The 27,638-nt window shown below is 47.1% G+C and overlaps 1 protein-coding gene and 1 pseudogene across 2 annotated transcripts; both read left to right on the top strand.

The window, feature by feature from the left end:
• The first annotated feature begins 110 nt into the window (after positions 1-110).
• On the top strand, positions 111-27,638 carry LOC142572800 (uncharacterized). Of its 2 annotated transcripts, XM_075682166.1 has the most exons (3): positions 125-453; positions 3,061-3,380; positions 27,069-27,638. In XM_075682166.1, exons 1-3 carry the CDS (start codon positions 150-152, stop codon positions 27,432-27,434), a joined length of 990 nt encoding a protein of 329 aa, XP_075538281.1. In that variant the 5' UTR covers positions 125-149; the 3' UTR covers positions 27,435-27,638. The 2 variants fall into 2 exon arrangements, with proteins under 2 accessions (XP_075538280.1, XP_075538281.1); XM_075682165.1 differs by lacking the exon at positions 27,069-27,638 and having other exon boundaries at positions 111-453; positions 3,061-3,961.
• Positions 23,693-23,872, top strand: LOC142573522 (U2 spliceosomal RNA; annotated as a pseudogene).

Below are 27,638 nucleotides of genomic sequence, written 5' to 3'. Positions count from 1 at the left end.
ACTCCTACCAAAGCTCGAGGGTTCGCAGCCCTTTTGTGCCAGCGTGTGGTCACGCCAACGCTGGATTTTTCACCTCATGAGCCAGTAATGGTTTCCCGTTCGTAAGTGGCTCCATCGTCATCGCCACGAATTAGAAGAAGCGCGGCAACATGGCGGTGCCTGAGAATGCCAGGGCGGGACAGCAACCCGATAGACCTAAGGATCCTCACGCCAGCACTCTCTTTTTCACTGCCCTCGCGCACGAGCAGCCACCCGGACGAGGGAACGCGGCCGCGGCCGGTAGGCGTGCCTCGGTTCCCACATTTGCGGCCGCAAGCCAGAACTGGCGCCACAGTAAGCGGCAGCATGACGACGTGCCTAGGCAGACGAGGACGCCGGAACAACGCAGAGCGGCGTTCACGACTAGAAGCGTTCAGCCGGGCCATGCACTTCCCCATACTCTTGAGAAAACAGGTGAGTGTGCGTTGTCGCCTGCGCGGAGACAGCGAGGCCTAGCAGCAGCGGTAACGAGTAGGAGAAAATGCCTTTATGTAGAAAACATGGCTGCGTTTTATGCTCCAGGTGATGTCAATATGCTTACGGACACGGCGTCCATACGCAGCATGCTGCTGCGTATGAACGCCGTTTCGAGTAGTTGCGTGTCGTTGCGAGCTCGTACAGGCCAGTTACGGTAACGCCGGTGATACATAGAATGACAGTGCAAGTCATGAGGACTGTCTAAGTGTGTGAAAAAAAAAAAAAAAGATGGGGGGACTGGGGGAACTAGGGAATGGATTCGGACTATGCAGACGCCTAGAGGATAATATGTTTGTACTAGCTCACTGCGTAGATTTCAGTAGTAGCTCAGAATAGGCCTTTATGCATAGCATTTTTAGATGTTAAGGGAGCCTACGAGAGCGTAGACAGGGAATTGCTATGGGATATTCTCAAGCATCAAGACATAAATGACTATTTCGTGGTGCTGCTGAGGGCTATATATGTATAGAGACAACCAAGTTCAGGTTGCATGGGTAGGCTGAAAATGTTATGAAATGGTGGAAATTCACCAAGGACTGAAGCAATGATATCTTCTGATTCCATTGTAGTTTACGCTTTATGTTAGGGGCATAGAAAGAACACTGGAAAGCAGTAATTTAGGGTTTTATTTATCCTTCATGCGTAATGTACAAACGGTGCAACAGAAGGTCCCCGGAGTGATGTATACGGACGACGTAGTGCTACTAACGGACAATGCAAGATATTTACAGAAATTTGGAATATCTGTGGCAATGTAGCGACAAATCTAGGCGTAACGGGTAGCGCAGAGAAATCGGGAATTATGAGAGTAATTAATTATTAACTAATGAATGAATAAATAAATTAGCTATTTAATAAATAAATACCTTAACAAATAAATAAATAAATAAATTAAAATGGCTTTCCGTGACCGAAGGCAGCACATAAAGGAGTGGGAAAAATGGCAATACGTGCAGCTAACAACAAAATATTGGATGGAATCTTGTAAAGCGATCTTGAACTGGTGGTTATCAGCTACGCTTTCGATTGTAGAGGGAAGGTGATTCCATGCGACGCTTGTTCTGGGAATAAAATAGTCATAAGACAATTTTGTGCGACAAGAAGGTAGACCCGCTTTGAAGCGATGATCGGTACTTGAACATATATAATGAGGTGGATAAAAGAGGACGTCCTTCAAATCGTTCTTACGCTAACAGATTCTGTGAAAAAGTTTAAGGCGATATGACTTTCGGCGCAGCAAGAGGACAGGCCAGTTTAGACAAGTTTAGGGTTGAAGATACGAGTGAATGAAGATACGAGTAATTATGTCGTGCCAATTGAACAACAAGCCATACTTCATCATAATAATAATAATAATAATAATAATAATAATAATAATAATAATAATAATAATAATAATAATAATAATAATATTAATATTAATAATAATAATAATAATAATAATAATAATAATAATAATAATAATAATAATAATAATAATAATAATAATAATCATTTATGTCCACTGCTGGACGAAGGCCTCTCCCTGCGTTCTCCGATTACCCCTGTCTGCGCCAACCGATTCCAAATAGCGCCCGCGAATTTCCTAAATTCATCGCCCCACCTAGTCTCCTGCCGTTCTCGACTGCGTATTCCTTCTCTTGGCACCCATTAAGTATACGTTAAAGCGACACTAAAGCGAGCGACTAATAGTCTGTTACAGTATTCGCTCATAAAGCTATGATTAATTTCGTGGTTACAGGTTGATTGCCAGGAGAAAAAAAATGAAGGTCAAACATTTACACTTTGAATTTCGAGCCGAAACAGCGCTGGTGCCTCAGTGTGACGTCGCGAATATTGAAGAGCATCATCTCGCGTTCGGGCTCTCGGGGCGCTGTAAAAGTTCTTGAGACTTGTTCAGTTCAATCTTCGGACCTTCTTGAGTACAGCGCAGCCTAGCTTTCCGATATAAATTTCTGGCTTATATCAAACGTCATGTCACGGTAAGAGTGACTATTTTTGGCACTGTAGAAAAGAAATTCGCTATTACAGCTCAAATAATCTTTCTCTTCAGTATCCCTGTCGCATGCAGTCGTTGGTATGAAGTTGATAGAAAAATACTAAGCCTATCGCACGTGAGTCTGAATGCTGATAAAAGTTCTTCCCCTGAACTTTTGTGTATTAACCTCCTTGTGCTTTTCAACTGCAGCTTTCGCGTTCACCAGTTCAAATTCAGAAACCGTATCCGCCGCGTCGACTCTGTGGCTATGGCGTCCTGCTGCTGTGCACGAGGTGGTGGGTTCGATCACCGGCCGCGGCTACCGCATTCCTGTGGGGATAGAATGCGAGAAACGCTTGTGCGTGTATATTTAAATGTGCGTTAAACGAACCCCGGGGACCAAAATTATTCCGGTTCCCTCCGCTGCGTTGTACCTCACTGCGCAATTTCTGGGGTGCTAGATCCCACAAGTCGGTTCTTTGAGAAACGTTGTATGCGCAGAAATGTATAAACGACAATTCTTCGTTATCTCGCGCAGTTTCGCTTACCCCTCTAACGATTCTCAGCTCCGCTTGCCGGAAAGCTGGTGGCTGCGACAACCGAGGGCCTCCCCAACCCGGCTTCAGCTGCGCCCGTTGGCCACGAGGAGAGGCCGCCTTCGATGCGACTCGCAACCGGCGGCGTCCAGGCGGTCGGGGGCCACGAGGAAGACGCCCCCGAGGGCGCCGTGGCATGCGTGCTCGTCTGCATGTGCTTCGTGGTCTTCGCAATCGCCGGGCTGCTCATCTACGTCTACCGGAGCCTGTCGACCGGGCCGCCGCAAATGGAGCCGTGTACGTACGAGGAAACGGCGTTGACGGCGACGAAGCCGTCTGTGGCCACCGAGGTGCGCGAACACGAACGCGGCGCCACTGGAATATCGCTACTACCGCTTGGGAGCAGACGTGCCACCGCACTAGCTTCGCCAGGTCCCAAGGCACGTGGTCGCGGAGCCTCCGAGAGCGCCGGAACCAACAGCGGCATCGTCGGAACCGACGACGCGCAGGAAAGAGGCGACGATCGCGAACAAGCAGGAGACACGGCAGTTCCGGTCCCGGCGACGACGACGACGCCTGGTGAAGATCGGCGTCCCTTTGAACTGGTCGTGTTTGTGGCGCCGGCGTGCGACCGGCATCTTTCGTATGGCGGCCAAGGGGGTCGGCGACGGGAGTATAAGGGTCATTTGGAGCACCGAGGGTTAGGACGGCGCGTCGGTTGAACAGCCTTCACGCGTGCACTCGAATGAAATGGCAGAAACGCGCATTTGTGCTGCATGTATATGTACGCTGTAATGACAATTTCCGTGATGGTGGTTGGCCAGAACACTCTCGCTCACTGAACAATTTATAGCGTGCTTCAATGTGTAATTTCTCGCGTTCTTTGTCTACTATGGCTGCCGGGATTAAATTTGTCGCACATTTGGTCCAATTTCATGTTTTATCGCGCACGGTTTGCTGTTTGAGATATTAAATATTAGCATTTACGAATAAAGACTATACAATTGAAGATCGAATTCAATAAGACAATATTGGCTTCGTTATTCGAAAGATTCGGCTATTCTCACACTCATACTTTTTCTTAAAGACCTCGCTCGATTTGGTCAGAGCCGAGAAAGTAAGACATACGCCAGCTATCTTCTTGGAAACAAGGCCGGTGTATATGTAACGCTTGATCTTGCTTGATCGCCTATCTTATCTGATAATGCAAGGGGAATGCCATTCTGACCACTGACCAAGCGTAAAAAAGAAACGCATAACTATATTTCTCTGTCTACGTCGATTGATGGTTTATCTATTCGGTATAACATAAGTCAATATCTTTTACATCTAACCTAGTAAAACTCATCGAAAGAATCTTACACGACTGCATAGGTAACCGGCTGATACAGAACATGATATTGAGCCCATGCCTATTTGGCTTCAGACGTGGGTGCTCGATTTGGTGCGCCCATGTCTACCTAGAAAGTCGTATTCAACTAGCTCGATGTCAGAAAAAATATGCAACCTTATTCACTTTGGATATCACTGAGGCGCATGACAGTGTAGAACATGTTAGCCTAATAAACGCGCTTCAGAATGCAGGCCTGCCAAATAATTTGTCACGTGGATTTTTGAATTATTATGCGGCAGGGAATTTTACTGTTCTCTATATGAATTGCCTTCATCCACGTATCAGCAGTCAAGTGGTCTACCACAAGGATCAGTTCTATCACCATTGCTGTTTACTGTTTTACTGTGTACTGTACCTTTGCTACAGGATGTACATGTGTACGTTTACGCCGACGAGGTAGCACTTCTTGCAGCATCGGTAGATTTACGTGCTTTGTACGAAACTCCACAATGCTATATTAGCCGCCTAGGATTGTGGCTTGATGGCATTAACCTCTCTCTGTCAGCGTAGCGTCGGCATTGCATCATTATAATATATTGTATGTATGTTCGCCCGATAATAGAGCTCGGCTGGGTTTTGTTTTATGTTTGACCTGCATGCAAAATTCCGCCTGTGATTCTATTAGAACGAGAGGCATTACGTTTATGTCTTGTGCTCCCTAAATTGATCGCTAATGAAATCTTGCACCAAGAAGCACGCCTGCATTCTCTTCTCATGCGATTTCATTTGCTAACAGTACAAAACTTTTCTGAAGATATATCCATCACCACAGAGGAGACCACAATATGTTTTGATTAATGGATCGGCCTTATTTTTTTAACTACCAATGGTATCACTCACGTTGCCCTGGAGTTGTTTTCGTACAAAAACTATTGGACAAATTTATTGTTCACCTATGTGAGCTGGTCTTATTAAATTATTCTTAGAGTCGCTACAATGGAATTTGAAAATTTTCAAAACAATGCTAAGCATTTCCCATATCAATGTCTTAATAGTATCTTGGAAGATCACCTTGCACACCTGGATAGTAAGACCGTTATAGCAACTGATGCTTCCGTATGTGAAGAAAAGGCAAGTGTGGAGATTGTATCAACTCATCTAAATTAGTCTTTTTTTCATTCGGCTACCATCAGTGACTTGACGCTTATCTTTCAGGCGGAATTATTGGTGGTTGTCTTAGCTTTACGCAAATTACCATCATGTCTGTCACCAGCCGTGATCTTAACCGATTGTCTGTTTGTCTGTTCTTCACTAACCACTTCCAAATTGTCACAGTTACTAGAAACTTTCTATTCGCTTCTCCTAAGACACTTCCGTCTCGTTCGTTTAGTGTGGGTGCCAGGCCACCAAGGTGTAGCCTTAACAGGAAGCTTTAGCTCGGGCCCAACTCCGACGCGGCCTATTCAAATACATGTAAAACGCAAAAACGTTTTTATGATATAACCCCTGGACTGATTTTAATGAAATTTGTTGCATTTGAAAGAAAGTTAAATTCTAGTGACTGTTGCAAGCGGAAGTTCGATTTAAGGCTTGAATTTTCTTAAGATTTTCAAAATTTGACCGTTTGAAAAGAATAGAAGCACGAAGTTTACAAATTCAAAGCTCTGCATCAAGAACTGATATCGCGGTTTTGTGAACGGCATCCATTAGTCATTCAAAGCGGACAAATGCGATATGTCATTTTACATTTTACGTGAACTTGTTACGTTGGTTACAAGGGTTCTGCAAAAGTTGTATTTCCCTATTACTAAACTTTCTTATATTCATGTGTAACATATCGATTTTTTTCCGGTTTAGATGTACTATTAGGTGCAATTTACCGAATTGTATTACCATTTTTTGTTTTTAAGTTACAGAGTTGTAAACTGGATAGTTTCGTCTTTTGAAAATTTTCGATTTTTGCCAATTCATAATAAAAAATTGGCGACATAACTCAAGAATTCGAAACCAGCATTCACTAGATTTTAAGTTTTTCTTTAAAATGCAACAAACCTCGTCAAATTTGGTGCAGTGGTTGCCGAGCAAAATGAATTTCCCTTTTACGTGTATTTGGATAGGAGCACCCGAGCTGAAGCTTCGTCTTAAGCGAATGTGCAGATGCACTCGTAGTGGCATCCCATGATGGTTCTATAATCCCAATTTTAGCTACGTCAGATTTCATCACTGCTGCGCGATTCAGAAAATACGATACTACAGATAACTAAGCGCGATCATCGTTGTCAGCATCTGATTTACCGCATCTCAATTTTGCTGGGAACACCAAATGATGCTCCACTAGAGAAATGTAAGTAACAATTACGAGACTATGGTGCCTCGTCCCCGCACTGAACTTTTTATCTGCACAGGTCTGGTCTGGCTATGTGGCCTTTATGCCCTTTATGCAGCGAAAGTGAATCTCTGCAAGACTTGTTTTTGACATGCCGCCGTTTTACTATTTAACGCAAAAGATTTTAAGAAGAACCCTTCCAAAAGCTTGGCTTGAATTTGACCCTTCCTGTAGTTCTTTCCTTTGGGGCTACCTTACTAGGTTACCGCCTTAGGAACGTTTGTGAAGCCCTCTGCATCTGCCTGCGTGAGACAAGGAATTGCATGCTGGAATTCTTCTTGATACCTATTATGCTCACAAAATCATTTTAGAGCGCAGCTCTTTGGCGTCCGTTCCTGGGTTTCGCGTCGTCGTCGGCGTTGTCGTCGGCCTCGTAACCAGCTCCGCCCCCCTTTCATCCCCCCAGCGCTAGCAGCGACCGACTGATACCGCTGGATGCCGCTGACGCCACTAGAGAGTCAAGATAACGTGACTGCATAGAACACCGTCGCCGCCATGCAGAAAGAGGAGGAAAGGGTCCCCCCCCCCTGTTCCTGTGTGGCGGATAGGGTGCTCTTCAGTTGCCGACGCGCCGGTTATTTCACGTAGGCCCCGGCACGTCGACGAATACGTGACCACCTTCCCACGGCTAGACCTGGTTCTTAGCGCTGCGGAAGCGAGGGTATCATATTGTTTGTGTCGGCATCGGCGGCGTTGTCCCTGAAACCAACTCCGCAGCTGGGGTTGACTCACTATCGGCGTCAGCGGCATCAGTCAGTCGCTGCTATCTCTTCCCTCCTCCCTTTATCGTGTTGTCCGCTTGCTGCGCGCGCTTCTGCCCCCATCGTTTGCCGCTGGGTGTACACGCCGCCCCCCTCCCCCTCTTCCTGCGAGTCTCCGGTTGTCAAAGCGCCGGCTCGAACTTAATTCCTTTCTTCGCTCCTCCTCCAATGCAACCCCTGTGCGGTGGCAATCAGAGAGCCAGATCGGTGGCGGCGGATCTGTATATGTGCACCGCCCGAGCCGAAATTGCCGCTGCCGTTCGCCCTGTGCGGTGGCAATCAGAGAGCCTGATCGGTGGCGGCGGATCTGTATATATGTGCACCGCCCGAGCCGAAATTGCCGCTGCCGTTCGCCACTGCGAAATTATCTGCCAGTTCTTTCTGAGCCATGAGCGAGACGACCGATGGAAGTCCTCCGTCTGCTGCTGCTGCTGCTGCTGCTAAACGAGCTGCCAGAGCAGAGGCCCAGCGCCGTCGCCGCCAGAATCCAGAGGTGCGTGCCGCCGAAGCAGAAGCTTACCGTCGCCGCCGTCAAGATGATCCAGGAGTACGGGAAATATAAAAAAAATTCTGTGATAGCACATACATGTGTTGCTCGATTTCTTTGCCTCAATCTATCGAAAAGGTGAAACAGCTTATTTGCTGCGCTCAAATTTCGCATTAGGAAGTAACGTAATCGTCGGTAATTTTTTTTATGTAATGCTTAGATAATGGATTATTCAGAGCTGTAACAGTACACATATTAAGTCCCATTTGCGAGATACTTATTTCATTGAACTCTAATTCATTGAAAAAAAAATTGATAACAGCATCTTCACCGCCAGATTCATGGCCGATAGAGTGGGTTGCGCCATTTCACTAGGGAAACAATAACATCTAGAAGGCAGCGAACATCCCTCCCTCGCGAACCGTGGCCCGCCGTGCTACAGAGGAGGTGAAGGGGCCTGCGATCACCACCGGCAGTCGAGACGTGGACTATGGTCACCCTGGCCCTGCGCGATGCCGTCGCCCGACGACCGGGAGCAGTGGCGGAAGAGCAGCGAGCTCACCTTCGTCAGCCTCGCACTCGGCCCCAGCAACGTGGTCGCGTTTCCCAACCTCATCTACGACAACGAAGGAGGTCGGCCACTTGAGAGCGTGTATGAGGCTTGCGATTCACGCCCGAGTAGAGCCGCGCTATCACGTTGATGACGTTTCACCAGACTTTGACGTACTCCTCATAGCAGTGATCATCACGCTGCCTTGTTCCTGGCCCGAGTTTCTTCACACTTCTTACGGTGGGAAAGACACCAAACCTTACGAAGAAGCAACGCACCTGAAGAGTGTCACTCGCAACTAAATTTGTTTACAGAAAACACGTACTTTTTAAAGGGCCCCTCACCATGCCCCATAGCAAATTTTGGTTATACGTAGGAAGTTGTTACGTGTCCTCTAGGGAGCATTCTGCCGCAAGGGTTTTTGAAATCGGCTCATTAATGCCCAAGATAGAAATATTTTAATGCCGCGACCCCATGATTTCAGCAGGCGGGCTCCACAGCCAAGCAAGACGCTCTCTCCCATTCGCCTCGTCTAGCCTACTCAAGCGAAATTCATACGTCACAAACTCATACGTCACAGGCCCCGCCTTAATTTCTTTCTCCTCCTTTTTTTTTTGGCGCTACGCACTTCCGCTTACAGCGTCGCGCGCGCGCTGTTTTCTCGTTCGCGCAACGCACGATCTTGCGCGCTTTGCGTAAGGGAACATGGCTAGCGGTATAATCCAATGCTACATCAATACTGAGGCACAACAAGCGGATCGCACAGCATGATCACGGCGCTGGAACACGGTAGAAAATGGCATAGTTTCGGGATTTGCGCACATGACCGCACGACCGTGAACAAGCAGACGTAGCGGAAGTACGTCTCTCTTGCTTAAGTGCGAAGTAAAACAAAAACACGCAGGCATTCCGTTTGTGTGTTTTATTATTTCTCTAAACTTCAATTCGTCAATTCAAGGAACAGATTGCACAGATAATAGATGTTGTCTTGAATAATTCTCGAAGTAACGTGTAACCACAAGCGACGTCACACTGCGGACACCAGCACAGAACACCTATATAAACTTAACAAATTATGGAGATTTACATGCCAAAACCACTGTCTGATTATAAGGCTTGCCGTAGTGGAGGATTCCGGAAATTTCGACCCGCTGGGGTTCTTTAACGTGCACATAAATCTAAGTACACGTGTATTTTCGCATTTCGCCACCTATATAGGCTTAGAGAAGGCAAACTGTACCTTCCACAGTGCAACGGAAAAAGTGTAGGGGTGGGGTTGTGAACTAAAGTATGCGACCGAGAGATGGCGCTGGCAAAATCAAAACTAATATCATCATCATTACGTAGTGAGCAATATGGCCGCAGCAGTAGCGGTTGGTGGCGTTCATCGCGCTTCTCGCGCGTTGGTTTTGGGCGTTTTGTTACCGCTTTCCGGACAGTGATCGTGTGTGCGGTAGTCTAACATGACTATTTATATCTTTATTATGTCGCCAGGTGACCGAGAGGCCTCAACTGGCAAAAAAAAGCACTTAATTGAAACAAGTAAGCTCATATTGTTTATTGTCAATGGTGAATGAAGTAGTGCATGCTCACAATTTTCGTACAGGCCAGGTGGACTTAATGCTGTCAGTCACTAAGTTTACAATATACACTAGCACATACATACATTGATTTAACGGAATTGAAAGCTGAAATCGAATCAAGTTTCCTCATCGTGTTCGGCGTGCCGCTAAAGCAGGGAGAGCGAAGCTTCTGGCAACAATATTTATGCTGGGCTAGCCTCGTACTTGTAGTTACGTACAGTGCTGCTTGACGTGCTTTATACTATACGTGTGTTGTCTGCGTTCGACGATTTCAATTCGATTAAAAGAAAGAAACATAGGTGCTCGCTAAAAAATGTACTGTCGGCAAAATAAGCTTGAGCTGCAATATCCCATTGTTTTCGTAACACATTGGCGAGAGGCACGTAGTGTAATCAAAAACAAACAAACAAACAAAAACGATAAGCTGCACATTTTAAATATTTATTAAAACTGTCCTGACAGGCCTCGTATGATGCATTGGGTAAGGGGGGCGTTACAGAAGGATAGACAGCGGAAAAATGTATACAGATCTCGCACAAGCATTAAAGCAAATTAGAAAAATAACAGGGTCGGTAATGTACATATTGGAAAACGGACAAACGATACAGTTCTTTCAATCAACAATGTAAAGAAAATTCACAAATCCAGTACAAATACTAAACAATACTAAAATAATACAAGAATAGTAAGCGAAATAATGAGCTAATAAAGAAGAAAGCACATAACTGGGAAACAGAAGAAAATGCATCATGCACTTTATTTAGGTTAGGCGGTGGAATATAGACTGATGAACTGGCGGAATTTATCGGGATTAGATTCGGAGACGATGAAATGAGGCAGAGCGTTCCACAATTGAATGGCACGAGGAAGCGCCGATCAATTGAATGCATGAGTGTTCCCGTAGATGCGCGTGAAGCGGAGATGATTATATTATATAATCGGCGAGATGTGCAAGATGGGGGCGACTTGAAACCGTAAAGAACATTTCCTATCTGTATGAACGTACTTGTGAAACAATGATATGAGCACAAGATCACGTCGACTACTAAGTGGGTGAAGTGAAATATCAAGGTTTATTTGTGAGATGCTTGAATTGTAGGCGTATTTACGTGAGATAAACCTGGTGGCCCTATTTCGCACTGATTCTAATAAGCTGATTAGGTTGGTTTGATGGGGTGACCAGATTGGAGAGGCTAATTCCAGCTGGGGGTGAACAAATGTCTGGTAAGCTAGCTTGCGGATGTAGGAGGGCGAATTACGTAAGTTTGGGCGTAAGTAACCCAGTGATTTAGCAGCACTAACACATATAGTAGTAACGTGATGGGTCCAGGAAAGGCTTGTTGCGAGATTAATGCCTAAGTATTTGTTGGAAGTCGCTGGAGAAGTTGCCTTATTAGTTACGTTATATTGAAAATTAGAGACTACAACGAAGGCGCCAAATAAAACATCGGACGAAGGGAGGAGGCACGAGACGGCCACGTAGGCGCACTAACAACTGAGCGTTTTGTTTCTTCACACAGAAATAAACACCTGCTGTCAAGGATCAAAACAACAAGAAAAAACAGGGCCGTCATCTGCATCGCACAAAGAAACCACGGCTGACGGCCCTGTTTCTTCTTGTTGTTTGAATCCTTGACAGGAGGTCTTTATTCCTGTGTCAAAAATAAAACGCTCAGTTGTTAGTGCGCCTACGCGGTTCTCTTGTGTCTCCTCCCTTCGTCCGTTGTTTTATTTGGCGCCTTCGTTGTAATCATGCATAACCAACTCGCCCACCAGCACCCGCTCTGTGAAAATTAGAGATTGAGTATTTACGAGTGAAGGACATTACTTTGCATTTAGATGAATTAAGAGTTTGAAGAATGAGGTTGTCATCGGGGCTGGTTATAGGGCGGTAAATAATGCAGTCGTCTGCGAATATTCGCACTCAGGATGCCAAGTTATTAGCAAGATCGTTCATGTATATTAAGAATAGTATCGGCCCAAGAACGCTACCTTGTGGCACGTCATAGGTGAGATAGGAAAGAGGTGCAGAAAGATTGTTAACGATTGCAAATTGCCCGTGATTAGAAAGTATGTTCCGGAGCCAAGTTAGTGTCAGTGTAGCCAATCTTATTGTATTTAACTTTGAAATCAGGCGGCAATGGGCTACGCGATCAAACGCGTTGCGACGTATAGCTGACGTCCATTGCAGCAGAGGAGCGACAGTAACTTTCATTTATATAATTGCATATGGTAGCACACTGTTTAATTTACTGTTCATTTAACTGAAGCCTGCTACATCCCGAGAACATACTGAAATCGCCCTTAAGATGTCCTGGAATGGTCTTCGGCAGATTGTCAGATGCGAGCCAAATGGACGTGTGGATGAAAGTAGGACTAGACGACATTTTAGGGTGACTTAGGGGTGAAACGTCCTCGATTTGCCCACAAAACGTCCACATTAAGTGAACTAGTTCACAATCACTTTGCGTTACATGAAAATTGCGGCTGAAAGCCAGCGGTACCTTACACCCGAGCTGTCGTGAGTGACACAATTCTGATTAGCTTCAATGGATGCCTTTGTACTGCATAATTATTAGCGTTCTGTCTAACTTTAGCCCCCACAAATTATGTATCGCGACGCTCACAACAAAACAGCCCAGTTTTCTTGTCTAATTGCTGAAAATTTCCTCTTGATATAGCGAGGGGACTCGCGGCAGTCTGAGCGTCACCAGCACGGCCGAATCGAGGGCTCGCTAGCGCGATCGTCGAACACCAACTGCTCTTGTTCTTGCACGTGGGACAACTACGAAACAGATACATGACAAACTTCTGGCCGAGGCTTAGGATACAATGCTCTGCATGACGTCAGTCCGCACATTACATGTACATGAATTGAATGTGCTGCACAAACGACAAAGGACAAGTAAATGATAAAAAGAAAAAGAAAAAGCAGATTCAAACAAAGAGCGTGACGAAAACGAAAGTAAATAAAACGAAGCAACACGTTGAGCGATGTTTTCCTCTTGCAGTTATGTCAAGCTGCCGAGCTCTTGCTTTCAGTGACGGTGTCTTCCTTCGCATCGTAACTTTGGTCTACCAAGGTTGCGACTACAGCCGGAACCTGGGCAACGCGACTAGTTTTGTCAGCCATCGGATCCGGCAGCCGACCTGACGCGTTCGAGGCCGTCATCATGGCCTCGGGATTGATCGTGGTTGCCGCCCGTATTGTTGTGTCCTCCAACGCCTGGTGCCTCTGCAAGGAGCTCGTGAAGAAGACAATCAGCGCCAGCGCTATGGCAGTCAGCACGACTACGTAGAGGATCAGGCAGCGCTGCCACGAGTGGTCGCCGCACAGGTCCATCTCCTTGGCGACGGCAGTGCTTGTGGCCGTTGGCGTCGGCCCTCGCTCCCATGGATTTGTCGGATTTGTCGGATTTGGCGTGGCTTTTGACGTACGCCCATGCCCGCGGATCTCCAGACTTTTCGATCCTGGAGGACACGCCGTTCCGGCGTTGCCCTGGGACGTTCTCCAGTGCTGAAGCGGCCTCGGCGTCGTGCGATGTTGCTCCACCATTGGGATATACTCCAAGGCTGTCTGGTAAACGCTGTTCGAACAACTGGCCGAGTAAGCGGCATCGTGAGCTGCCATTGCTGACCCGATGTGAGCTGGCAAGAAACCAGTATAGCGTGTGTTCCTTCTTCTTCATCGTCTACGAATCGCACCACGGGACCAGTGCATTACGACGAGCAATCGCACCATGCAGGACGAATAAGAACTGTGCACGGGATATTGTATTGCGACAATACAGAAGCCTTGTTATAGTGTTCATCATGTTCTGTCTTTTCCAAGCGACAGGAGCCAGGTTCTCGCCTTTTAATATATAAACTTGCCTAGCACTGACACCCGAACCCTGCCGTCATGTTTTCTAACGTAGGCTTCCCTAAAGCTGCAGCCAACTCTTATGGCTGATAACACGGTCATACATTGCACAAACCACAGCTTGATATGCGTATTATGAATCGCACAGCACATACATAACACATTACGCCATATATGGTCGCAAACCTTGTGGGGATGCGCGACTCTCACGCGTCCCCTGATATGTTGTTTTCCCGCACGGCTCGCGTGGCCTGGCGCCCGCGGCGGTCGGAGTAGTTGAGGCGCAGTACGAGAGATGGCGCGAGTGTTGCGCTGCTAACGCAGCCGACAGGCGGGGTTACTTGGGCGCCGAAAGACAAGGCGCTTCCCTCTTTGGTTCGGGACAGAAAGCAGTGCGGACGTGCCGTGCCGCATGTGCGCCGATCCATGCTTCTGCGAGACCGTCTCGCGTGGCCGCCTCGGAACGCACCACCGTTCGCGTGACCGTACACGCGAACGACCAGGCGTTGGGATCCAGCATGGGGCGAACATATTCGCTAGCTATCCGGTCGCGGTGAGTCGGACTTCTAAATTTGTCGCGCGCCCATCGGCATGTTTTGTGGATAGAAACTAGGCTAGCTGGCATTGATCTGTGAAAGGTGCAATAAATGCCCTTGTGATTGTTTGCACTACTGTGCTGTCGTTCCTTTGTACCAAGAGCACGGGAGGAGACCCCACAACCTTCACCGAAAGTTATGCCATGCAAATCGTGAGATTTTACTCTGTGTCCGAGAGTCTCACGTTGGGAGGGCGTGAGGGGTTGTGCTGATAAGTGGAAACTATGGCACGCTTTCCGGAATATAAGGTGCGGTGGTTGTTATGCTAACCAAACACTGCCTGGGTCTGAACCTTACAGGAGTAGGAACCAAGGGGCACTAGGAAGAATAAGAAACTTTATTGAAGAATAGTACGGCAGTTCTTGCTGTGGTGGCTTCAGGTGGCGGCTCGAAGTCCTTGGACTCGGGCGGCATCTTCGGCTTGCCGGACGGCCCAGAGCTGGTCTGCCAGCTCTGAACTTTTGATAGCCGCCTCCCAGGGGCATTAAGTTTTTCAGCTTTCTTTGAATCTCTTGCCCACTTTGACGTTTGTCAGTTTCTGGTTGTTTACTGACAACTTGGGACACTAAGTGTCACTAGGTGCTCCTAGCGCCGAAAGAAATTACTAGCAAATGCGCCTATACAACCCTTGTATGCTGACCAAGAATGCCCACTTTTGTTCTGCGTAAAAGAACATACATTCCTACATAAACCTCAACAACCATGTCTGCTCGCATGAATCTCTGAAGCACACAGACCTGTTAATGGAATGATGAATTATACTAAACAGATAAGTTAACTTGCTTTCTTTTCCTTCATTTAACCTTTCATTATGTGTCAGTGGGTGAGTGCCCGATCTTGGACAATCCTACTGAACAGGCATGTCCCCCTACGATTCCCGCATAAATCTGATCAAACCGAACCAAACCAAATCGGTCTTTGTACAACATCAGATAGGCATTACCAATAAACAATGCTTCGCTTCACATTGATTCTATAATGTGCGTTGGATCTGGGTGAAATATCAACAGGAAAGACTAGAAGAGGTATAAGACGAAAGAAAAGAATACGACGTGGAATTGAATTGCATCGTGCGAAACTGCGATTTCATTATGGGGGGCGCACCGCAGCAGGGTACTTCGGATTAATTTTGACCACCGGGAGATCTTTATGTGCCCCCAATGCACGGGGCATGCGCGTTTTCGTATATCGACCTCATCAAAATGAGGCCGCCGTGACTGGGAATTCATACCGCGACCTCGTGCTTTGCAGCGCAACACCCTAAATCGGCTAAGCCACCACGGCAGGTGACGGCGACATGGACATTTAATGAAAACTGTTAGGAAAAACAATAAACATGCACTTATGGAAATAGGTAACACACACGCGCACACACAAAGCCAGCAGACAGAGCTGCCGAGGGAAGCATAGGGAAAATTAGCTGTCGTTGTAATTGAAATGTAGAAAATAATGAAAGGGGAAATGAAAGTGGGCGAAAAATAACCTGGCGCCGGTGGGTACCGAAGCCGCAACCTCTGCATCACGCGTGCGTTGCACACACCAATTGTGCTACGGCGACAGCTATCAATCTGGCCACTATTTTCGGTATTTATGGTTTAGTAGATCTTGTCCTGTGGGGGTGGGGGGTGGATCGCCACTCAGCGCCATGGTGGGAGGATGTGGGACACCCCTTTTCTTGCCCGATGGCGTCACTAATAAAGCGGCTAATAAAGCTTCGCATGCTACCTAGTGGCATCAAGACCACTAGGTAGCACTCGAGACCTTCGCTATGAATGAACGAAAAGAGAAGGGAAACCGAGGGGCTCGTTTTTTTGTTGATCTTTGGCTTACGACTTCGTGGGAACAAAGCAGAACACGCGTTTCTCTCTCCCATTTCTTTCGCTCTTTTTGCTGCCGTATGCATTGAGGGAATATATATGCAGAGTGTTTCGCGCCTACCTCTTTGATGCTACGTTAGCCCTGTAAAGCTTGTCGAACATGGCTTTGAGTCATTGAATTAAATTGCGATGAAGACGTCAAAACAATGTGCATTCGCCGACACCGTGATACACAGCTCATAGGGCTCTCGACGTTGTCCGTCGGGGCGCATGGTCCACAAGACTCGTATTATTAATCCTAATGCACAAGATTTGGCTTATAAAGGTGGCCACAAAATAGATGTTCAACGATGTATCCGTGTACAGGTCATGACAGGCTCATCACTACATACACCCCCCCCCCTTTTTTTTTTCATACGGACACGTGCATTTACGTATTCATAATTTTTTCGGGGAGTGCATTTCACCCGCTAACAAATTCAAGTTATCGCTCAGCGCAAAACGAGCCAACATGATTTGAAACTTGCTCGAATGTTATCGTTTATACTATCTGTTGTAGATGTTCTCGCAGAGCTTTGTATAATCAGTCTGCATGCGTGAGTCGAATTGTGTAGTACTCTCTGGAAAGCACACGGACGCCGGCGATTACGTTGGAACATTCGACAGGTGATGTATAAAATCCGACGCGCTTGACCCGCAAATCAGATTTTCGACGATTCCCGACTGTGCTCGCCGCTACCGTTGTGCTCCGAATGTCACTTTTGTAGGCACAGATTCGTGCGATAAAAACCGTTAATTTCGCCATTCATAGTTTTGCTGCTGTGTTATTCATCTGTGCGTGACTGCGGTTGAAATTCATCCCCACTGTACTGGCGCCTACAGGAATAAAAATGTCTTGCAAAACATAGCTTGCAACTAAGATGCAACTAACTTTTGAGCTCGTTGGTATTGCGTAACCGCTGAGGGGAATTAGCTCAACAAAAGGCGCATACACAGCATGAAGGGAGACGCTTGTCTTCGTCTCCTCTTCTGTAGTGGGTGTCTTTTGTTGCACTGATTTCCCTCATCAACAAACTTGAAGCTGCAAAAAAAAAAGAAGAAAGGCGCCATAAGATAGCAACAGTAGCGCTGACTCGTTTCACCATGATTTCGATCGACGAGGAGTAAGCCAGTGCAGCTGCCACTGTGTAATTTCCTAAAATCGACAGGAAGTAACGTAGCTTGGAGGGACATTAGAAACACTAGGTCAGTTAAGTTTTCTTTCAGGACTCGTTAACCGAATTCGCAGTAATATGTTGATTAGTAAGAAAAAACTAAGAGCACACTTTCATTTCTTTAATTGCGCGCCGAAACCCCAGCGACGTTACGTCAGTGTGACGTCATTGATTTAAAAGTATTCGCTTGTGTTTGGGCCACTGTAACTCAGTCAAACATCTCGAAACTTGCTCATTTGTGTACTCGGCGCTTTCATAATACAATGTAATGCACATTTACCGATGAAACGTTAACTATAGGCGTGAGCAGATGTCGTCAAAACCCCGTGACGTCATGGCGAGCAGGTGCGACAGCTTCAAGCCGGCGTGGCCCCTTTGTCTTTCGTTTCTGCGTCCTTTCTGGCTTATCAAGCCTCTCCTTGCGGTGGAGTTTTTTTTTTGGCATTGATGAAAGATGATTTACCAATGCAGCTCGAATATTTTTTTCTCATTAGTGTGTTTTACAAGCAATTGTCAATCTGGCGTTCGCTGCTGTTCATTCGGATCTCTATAGAGATTATTCCTCGACCATTGCTCTGGATGACCTTATGCCGTTTGGTTATACGCCTGTCACCATTAACAAATTGACTAAACATCTCTGGTATTATGCGATATGCGATCCGCTTCGGACTGACCATGTAATGTTTCGGATCGAGAGGGAGGACAAATCGCGTTCGATAGCCTATATGACTTTCTGAAAGTCGAGCACGTGCAGCTGCGAGAGTAAGTATTTGCAGGCGAGTTAATATATGAGCAAAAGACCGTACACGACTCATCAATGGCCGTCGGCACTTTAATTATATCAGCTGAAGGAACAAGGCGACAAAGTTGGTTTACTCGTAGCAAGCACAGATCGGTATCCTTTGCTTTGCTTTTCTGCCAGAAACAGTGTCCGTACGTGAAATAAAGCTGTGAAGTGTATAAGCGAAGTAAGGAAGTCGTCATCTTGTGCATGCAGCCACTGATATACGTACTTTGGGATAAAATATGTGGTGAAGCCACCCCTTTAGCGCAGACATGCTAGGCGTGCTTCACGACACGAATGAATTATGGTGCACATTAAGGGCACTGGATGTTTGCCTTTTGAAAGGATTGAAATGTTTTTACTTTTAATGACGTTGACATTACTCGATTTTCACAAGCACCTAAGAGGGCGTCCTCAAGATGGAATAAACAAAGTGCACATAAACAGTTGACAACCGAAACAAAGGTTTAATCATGAGCTGATGAACAGACTGTGCGCTGCCAACGCTTTACCACTTGAGGAAAGAAGTCGAAATGCATCCATAGGAATGCTCTGGAGCCTGTGAATCAGTCTGAGCAAGATAGGATTGCGGTCACGGTCTCACAAACGATCAATTCATTCCACACTTCCTCAGAGGTAGAAGAGTTCGACTGTAGCGCCCGGTTGGCGCGGCCCTTTCCGCACTTTGCGTGGCTTCATCCTGACCAGCGCCGTGGGCGTACTCGGTCGTTGTGACGTTAGGGCGCCTTTTTTCCAGATCGACAGTTTAGACCGCTAAGCGCGTATCGCAACGACGACACACTGCGCGCCCCCCATGGAACCTCGGCTGGGCGTCAACCCTCGAATAGGTTCTTATTACGGGATAGGCGGATGCGTCGGTTTGGGCCTCGCTGGTCGACTCTTCCACAACGGGGGGCGATGATTCGGGAATAACAGAAAAGTCCACCTCGTCAATAAAAATCTCGGTGGGAAGTGGGAAGTCTTCGGCCTCGACTTCTGTGCTGCGGGGCGTCGTGGCGGGTAGGTCACCAATTATGGAGAATATCGAAACGGACAGGGCGACCATGGCCAGCACCACGAAAGCGAGGCAGACCGTTTTCGCCGTCGCGAGACACGTCGTCAACGAAATCCGTAGGCGGCTAGGCGCCTACTGTCGAGGCTTGCCCAAGTAATGTTCGAGCGGCTCGACTCGGGACCGCAGGACATGAGTCGTGCGTAAGGAGCCCGCCTGTGCATGTGGCCAGTTTGTATCGGCCCACGCGTCCATATCTTCAAACAAGGACTGACGATGCTGGACGTCTTGTTGCTGCTTCTGGTGGTGTTCGCCGGATGATGTTGCAGCAGCCTGTGCAACAGCAGGAAGGACGTGGTGCGGCAAGTCAGCGGAGCTTGTCGGCAGTCGCACCTGCAGCAGCACACTCTGTGAGTGGGCTGCTTGGTCCTGCGTGCACTGAAAGTTGAGCTGCGTTGGCTTGCGGCTATCGTTCTGCGTGCCGAATTCCATGCCTGGCAGGCTGACACAGACTGTGTTCTCGCGGAATGGGCCGATTCGACGAAATCGTTCAAGAATGGCTTCAATGGCTTCAAGAATGGGTCGTGGCCTTCGTCGCTTTGCCTCGTCGGGGCTGGTGGCCTTCTTTGCGCCCTGTTTTTACAACATCGGGGAAAGATGCGTAAAACCGGCTTGAGACCCAAGCGGAGTTGTCCGTCCTTTTTTTCTTCATAACCTGCTAACGGTTTGGTACATACCCACAGCGGATGATGATGATAATGATGATGATTCCAAACATTAGCGCATAACTACAATGAGGTATGGCTGAAAAGTGGGCAACATAGAGCGAGAACAATGTTGGGGCAAATGGTGATAACAATGAAACAATTAAAGCTATATTTCAAAAGTTACATGGTCATATGACACGGCGCCGCTGCGACAATGGGACGTTCACCGCTTCTGTTGGTACAGGTTAGTTACCTGGACATTACCAGCGGCTTTAAGTGCAATAATTGCTGTATAATAGCGGTGTCGTGAGAAATTGAGCTCTATGACTGCGTCATGCGCGCACTGTGCTGCTTTGTGCGACTTCATGCTTATTTCTGTGTCTCGTTGCGATTGATGCTGTCGGGGTATGTCGAACTTGATCCAGAACCTGAAGATTCTGTGTTAGACATTGTACGCGGGATAGAAGCAGGCCAAACTGTAATTTTGGTTGAACTTAAGGGGATAAAAGAGAAGCAGGACGCCACAGACATTGAGGTGAAGTACCTTGAGTGAGTCGCCACTCTCGAGTCCACCCTTAGCCTACGTAAAACCTCTGGAACAGACACACCTGGCAGCATCCTGTCATTTTCATGCTAGTTAAAACCATAACTTCAAGGTGCGAGGACGCCGAAAACAGACTACGTAGGTGAAATGTACTATTTTTTGGCATCAGCGATGAGTCTGGTGAAGGTTGGACAACTTCATAGCAAAAAGTCATCAAACTGTGCGCGGAGAGGTTGGAGCTTACTTTATCAAGCGACCAGTCTGAACGAGTGCACAGAATTGGTCGATTCGCTTATGACAAATGCTGGCCAATAATCGCAAAGCCTGTCATATTTAAAGACAAATATAACAGTTTTGCTTCTGCAAGGAGGCTAAAGGGCCCCCGCTTATGTGTTCGCGAGGATTTCGCGCCAAGCACTCGCTTAGCAAGACAAAACTGCTAGAATATGCAAGGGCACAGGACAAATCGTGCAAACTTCACTTGACAAAATGCGCATTAAGAACAAGGAATACATGTACGATGTTGATAGAGGCACCGTCGTTTTATGTAGCAGATAGCTAAAAAAAAATCTACGGGTGCACGGGTCCCTGAACTACCCCTTTATACTGCCTGGTGTCGCTTGCTCAGAATATCGTGGACACACTACGTAGCATACTAAATAATCGCGATATATTCTGTTCCTTTATAGAAGTTAGCAATCCCGACATTCTAGCCCAAACAGAAACATGGCTGCACAACGATGTTTCAGATGGTGAACTTTTTATAGAAAATGACATATTCAGCATTTATCGGCATGACCGCAATGATAAAAGGGGCGGTGATGTCTTGCTTGCAATAAATAAACGAATTTTTTCTTTTGAAGTTCACACCTCGTGATCGCTTAAGATTATGTGGGCTGCCTGTCAAACCATTTGTGGAAACATATTAGTTGGTGTCTGTTACCGCCCTCCTGAAATGTCCCTTCCATTTGTAGATAAACTACGCGAAATCGTTGTTACTGCCATGTAGAATTGTTCAACTAGTTATGTTTATCTGCTTGGCGATTTCAATTTTCCCCAAACGAATTGGCCATGCTTGTCATTATCATGCAAGCACGGAACCGATTTCAGTGAATTAACCTTGGACTTAAATCTTTTTCAGCTAATCAATCAACCCACCGTGACAATAACCTTTCAAATTTGGCACTAACTGCTGCATCTGAAACCGTGTGTCTGGTATTAATTTCTGACGGTTTTAGTGACCGTAAGTTGCTTCAGCTTACGCTCCCGATACGCATGTTGTTTACTGGATTTCATTATAAAAAATTCGGGATCACAACAAAGCTAACTATGCTGCCATCAACACTGAACTTCAGTTATTTCTCAGTGACTCATTTTTGCCATCTTTTAAGAAATAAAAATTAATAAGAAATAAAAATTCAGTGCCATTCCACTCTGTGAAGGTGGACGAGCAGCGAAGCTGTGTATGTGGGCCCTTTAATGGCGAGCTGTCCATTGCCGTGCGTCAAACGCCGAATGTACATAAAATGGAAGATGAGGCACGACTAGTCGCTCCTTCACGATGTGGAGCCTCGGAAGGCCGCATACTTCTTGCACTTAGCATTTAAAACAAAATTCACGTAGCCTGAATTCCACGGAATATTCACCCTGACTGTCATGAAGGCCGAAGACAGGCAAGGGCACAAGCCCTGGTTCGACTCTTTAGCGATGACACATCGGACACCGCTCTTATACACCGACCTGGCCCAGTACCTAAAGATACGTGCCATGTTTCTAGTCGTACTAGATAGAGGCAGCGTGAGGGCTTCGGCCACGTTCAACACTCAGAACAGAGGCAGGGAGGAAAAGACTATTATCGCCCCAGCAATTGTACACGCTTCAACGATACCGGCATCGGATGGACCCATCACAATGGTCACTAATTCACAGACCACGAGCAGGACTTTGGCACAAGGGATGGTAATACCCTACACAAATTGCATCCTTACATCACCGCACCCGACAGCGTTACACAGCGTGGGGTGTGTGTCGTCTGAACACCTGGTAATGAACGCGCCAATACTGTAGTCCGAGAGCTCGCTGAGCGGGCGCCATTGGAAGAGCTGTCCAACCCAGACGACTCACCGACAGAACCACTGAACTACACTGAAACTCTACAACATTACAGAGATAGCTGGAGACACTTCCCCCCCACCAAATAATCCACATAACCAAGAAGATGTTGCGTGGCGACAGCTTCAAACTAAATAATTTCCTTGTCTATTTTATCTTCACCTATTCCACCCCACACAATATCCCTCATACAGCCCGTACTGGGGAGCAAAGCCCACAGTATATCGTTCCACCTGGGAGTGCCCAAACACTCCGGATTACTCCCTTATTCCTTCAACTTCACCTTGCTTCTGGGAGACTGCGCTGACCAGCTTAGACCCGCAAGAGCAGCGACGGCTGGTCCGACGGGCACGCGGAGTGGCGCGAGCCGATGGAGCCCCGAACCAAGGGCTACACCCTACGAGGAAGTCGCCCCACCTCATTAGAAATAAACGTTTTCTCTCTCTCTCTCTCGGAAGATGATGATGCCCCGCGGGATACACATACCCATCCGTTGTTGCAAAATGCGGCACGACACCTTTTACTAGCGAATCCCACCACATAGAACAGACACGCGCCTAACGGCACTTCGAGAGCACACTGCTTCACCGTAGCAAAGGCGATCATGGGTTGGTCGACGTCCCACGTTGAATTAATGGTTGTTAGGTCACTAGAAAACAACAAGCGGTCACACAGAACACGGGCCACAGAAAGTTAGTCCCACGCAAACTTCCTCCTAAAGCTGGCGTTGCTCCGGTGAAACGTCCCAAGTTTGCGGGATCGGGACCACATGGACTGCTCGCATTTCTTTCCGCCTCGCGGTCGTGGCGGGCAGCACGCTTACGGGACCGTCACCACGGTATAACGGAAGGAAAGGAAAGAAGATACGCAAGCACTTGGAACGCCGACAAAGAGAGAGCGGTGCGAACGCAGACATGGCCGTCGCGTGTCAAGTTGTAGTATCTGTTCTTATCAGCCTAATATCTGATATGGGTTGTATTTGGGTCTAAGATATTAAACTTACTTTTGCAAGTTGGTCGAGTGCTTAAAGACTGCTTCAGCTCCGGCGCGGGTCAGTCCGGTATTGCACTATTTTCGGGACCGGCCAACGTACATGGGGAGAAATTCTCGATCTACACTGCTATTGCGCACGGACACATCTTTCACCAGAACCTAGCCATATACAGCATCGCTGCAATGAGGTGAAAATAATATCAGCCTGATATAATGTAATATTGTAAAGCGGTAGCGAGAAAATTTGGTTCGCATGAAGCATTGGTGAATGCGAAGTAAGAAATTCCGGAAAAAAACTTGGACAATAAAGCAATGCAGGATGCGTTTTGGGTTGGAAACTGTGTTGTGGTTGAAGCTCAAGGAAACTATTCATGATTTCAATCGATCTCGTAATATATGTATTAAGCACATTTTTACGTTCGTAATTTAGATTTCGAGCAGGTTAGTTATATATATATATATATATATATATATATATATATATATATATATATATATATATATATATATATGGTGTACTGGAAAGGGGCAGCGTGCCGACCGCCCTGCGAAGCATCGCTACAGCCGTGCTCACTTTTTCGTCGACGCCAGCAGAACCGGTGGGCTTAACGTGTAAAATTTAAGTACGTAATGCGCAAGTTTCTGCATTTGTAATCTAAAACGTTGTCAATATGTCAAAACACAATTAAATTAAATGTATACGTAACCTACAAACAACAAAAAAAGGAAATCGGCGGAACCCATCTGTTCATGACTGTCGGCGGTAGTGAGATTGGCATTGACGCAATGCAGCGAGACCTCCTATATATATATATATATATATATATATATATATATATATATATATATATATATATATATATATATATATATATATATATATATATATATATATATATATATAGTCATATTGTAAGACGCCAACAAACAACGATACCAAGGACAGCCCACAGGACATCACTTGTAGATACGTAGCTAATGTGCGACCCACTGACAGGTCCCCTCCCCCTCCCTCTCGATCCACTGACTAGCAAAACTCTGTGCACATAACATGTAATCGCAGAAACTGGGGCCCCGTAAATTTGCCAACTATGCAGTGAGGGGGCCAGTGAAAATAGTGTGTAGACTATTATGACGAGCACCCTCAGCAGAGTGAGTGCCTTAAAGAATTACTGACTCTCCCGCAATCGAGAGTAGATGTACGCATTAAATGACTACCGGAAAAGCAGATTTGTCGGAGATGATACTAGCCACAATCTTGATACTAACCACCACATCACAAAGCCCCAGGCCATACTGTGCACTAGTCCACATGGATGCAGTAGTTTCCCGTCACAGACAGAACCTCGTTGCAAGTATCGTCTCGGTCGAATGGCCATTCGCGGCCGTACCAGCTAGGACGCTACCGGCGCTGTCGGCGCGCCGAACGCATCGCGGACTTCCCGGGCAGCTGGCGTTGAAAAGAGCACAGTCAACTCTGTCTCAGCACGAAAAGGTGACAACAAAGTGTATGGTTCCCAGCGTCTACCTTGTGAACGTCGCTATTCGAAATAGCAAATAAAACTTCAGCGTACTAGAAATTATAAAAGAAGTTACACCTTGAGTGATATTGTGAATGAACATTTGGAAGAACTCGGAAGCAATATGTTATGTAGCTTGTTTGGAAAGTAACTAGCGTATGTAATGCGGTCTTGACTGGTTGCCCGGATGATCACGTTTTGTTCGCGTAATTTGCCCAGAGAGTTCTCGTTGGAGTGTCCGGATAACGGCTCTGGCATTTGGCTGAATGTCACTTGAAGGTCGCCGGCAACGGGAGCTAAAAGCCTTTCATGCTTAAGAGAAATTTCAGGGGTACTTGTTATCTCTACGCGGATGAATGTGAAAGCATTGCGACCACCGCGCAACGACTGTGCTCGTTCAGTCGTTCTAACTTCGCCCTAAATGACACCAAAATCCGTGGGTTCAAATCCCACCAAAGGTCGAAGGTACGACTTCCAACAAAGGTCGTAGGTTCGTATGCCTTAATTAATTGTGCCTTTATCAACGCCAAAGGCCATGGGTTCTACGCCCACAAAAAGTCGAGGGTTCGACTCGCACCGATGGTTGCGGGCTCGAGTGCCTTAATAAACTCTACCTTAATAAACTGTGACCTAATTAACTTCGCCTTAATTAAAACCAAAGTTCATGGCTTCGACTCCTACCAAAGCTCGAGGGTTCGCAGCCCTTTTGTGCCATCGTGTGGTCACGCCAACGCTGGATTTTTCACCTCATGAGCCAGTAATGGTTTCCCGTTCGTATTGGCTCCATCGTCATCGCCACGAATTAGAAGAAGAGCGGCAACATGGCGGTGCCTGAGAATGCCAGGGCGGGACAGCAACCCGATAGACCTAAGGATCCTCACGCCAGCACTCTCTTTTTCACTGCCCTCGCGCACGAGCAGCCACCCGGACGAGGGAACGCGGCCGCGGCCGGTAGACGTGCCTCGGTTCCCACATTTGCGGCCGCAAGCCAGAACTGGCGCCACAGTAAGCGGCAGCATGACGACGTGCCTAGGCAGACGAGGACGCCGGAACAACGCAGAGCGGCGTTCACGACTAGAAGCGTTCAGCCGGGCCATGCACTTCCCCATACTCTTGAGAAAACCGGTGAGTGTGCGTTGTCGCCTACGCGGAGTCAGCGAGGCCTAGCAGCAGCGGTAACGAGTGGGAGAAAATGCCTTTATTTAGAAAACATGGCTGCGTCTTATGCTCCAGGTGATGTCAATATGCTTACGGACACGGCGTCCATACGCAGCATGCTGCTGCGTATGAACGTCGTTTCGAGTAGTTGCGTGTCGTTGCGAGCTCGTACAGGCCAGTTACGGTAACGCCGGTGATACATAGAATGACAGTGCAAGTCATAAAATGAGGACTGTCTAAGTGGGTGAAAAAAAAACGATGGGGGGGACTGGGGGAACTAGGGAATTGATTCGGACTATGTAGATGCCTAGAGGATATGTTTGTACTAGCTCAGTGCGTAGAAATTTCAGTAGTAGCTCAGAATAGGCCTTTATGCATAGCATTTCTAGATATTAAGGGTGCCTATGACAGCGTAGACAGGGAATTGCTATGGGATATTCTCAAGCATAAAGACATAAATGACTATTTCGTGGTGCTGCTGAGGGCTATAGATGTATTGAGACTACCAAGTTCAAATTGTATGGGTAGGCTGAAAATGTAATGAAATGGTGGAAATTCACCAAGGACTGAAGCAATGATATCCTCTGATTCCATTGTAGTTTATGCTTTGGCCACCGAGGTGCACGAACGCGGCGCCACTGGAATACCGCTACTACCGCTTGGGAGCAGACGTGCCACCGCACTAGCTTCGCCAGGTCCCAAGGCACGTGGTCGCGGAGCCTCCGAGAGCGCCGGAACCACCAGCGGCAGCGTCCGAACCGACGACGCGCAGGAAAGAGGCGACGATCGCAAACAAGCAGGAGACACGGCAGTTCCGGCCCCGGCGAAGACGACGACGCCTGGTGAAGATCGGCGTCCCTTTGAACTGGTCGTGTTTGTGGCGCCGGCGTGCGACGGGCGTCTTTCGAATGGCAGCTATGAAGATCGGCGACGGGAGTATAAGGGTCATTTAGAGCACCGAGGGTTAGGACGGCGCGTCGGTTGAACAGCCTTCACGCGTGGACTCGACTGAAATGGCAGAAACGCGCATTTGTGCTGCATGTATATGTACGCTGTAATGACAATTTCCGTGATGGTGGTTGGCCGGAACACTCTCACTCACTGAACAATTTATAGCATGCTTCAATATGTAATTTCTCGCGTTCTTTGTCTACTATGGCTGCCGGGATTAAATTTGTCGCACATTTGG

Source organism: Dermacentor variabilis, chromosome 2, assembly GCF_050947875.1.
Source record: "Dermacentor variabilis isolate Ectoservices chromosome 2, ASM5094787v1, whole genome shotgun sequence".
Lineage (NCBI taxonomy): Eukaryota > Metazoa > Arthropoda > Arachnida > Ixodida > Ixodidae > Dermacentor > Dermacentor variabilis.
Note: the sequence above shows the minus strand (reverse complement) of the source record. Positions and strands in the feature narration are given on the sequence as shown.

Excerpts from the sequence above, each read along its gene's own strand:
- LOC142572800 (XM_075682165.1), top strand. The coding sequence starts at position 150 with ATGGCGGTGCCTGAGAATGCCAGGGCGGGACAGCAACCCGATAGACCT. Across the intron at positions 454-3,060 it reads CCATACTCTTGAGAAAACAG|CTCCGCTTGCCGGAAAGCTG; the intron begins GTGAGTGTGCGT and ends AACGATTCTCAG.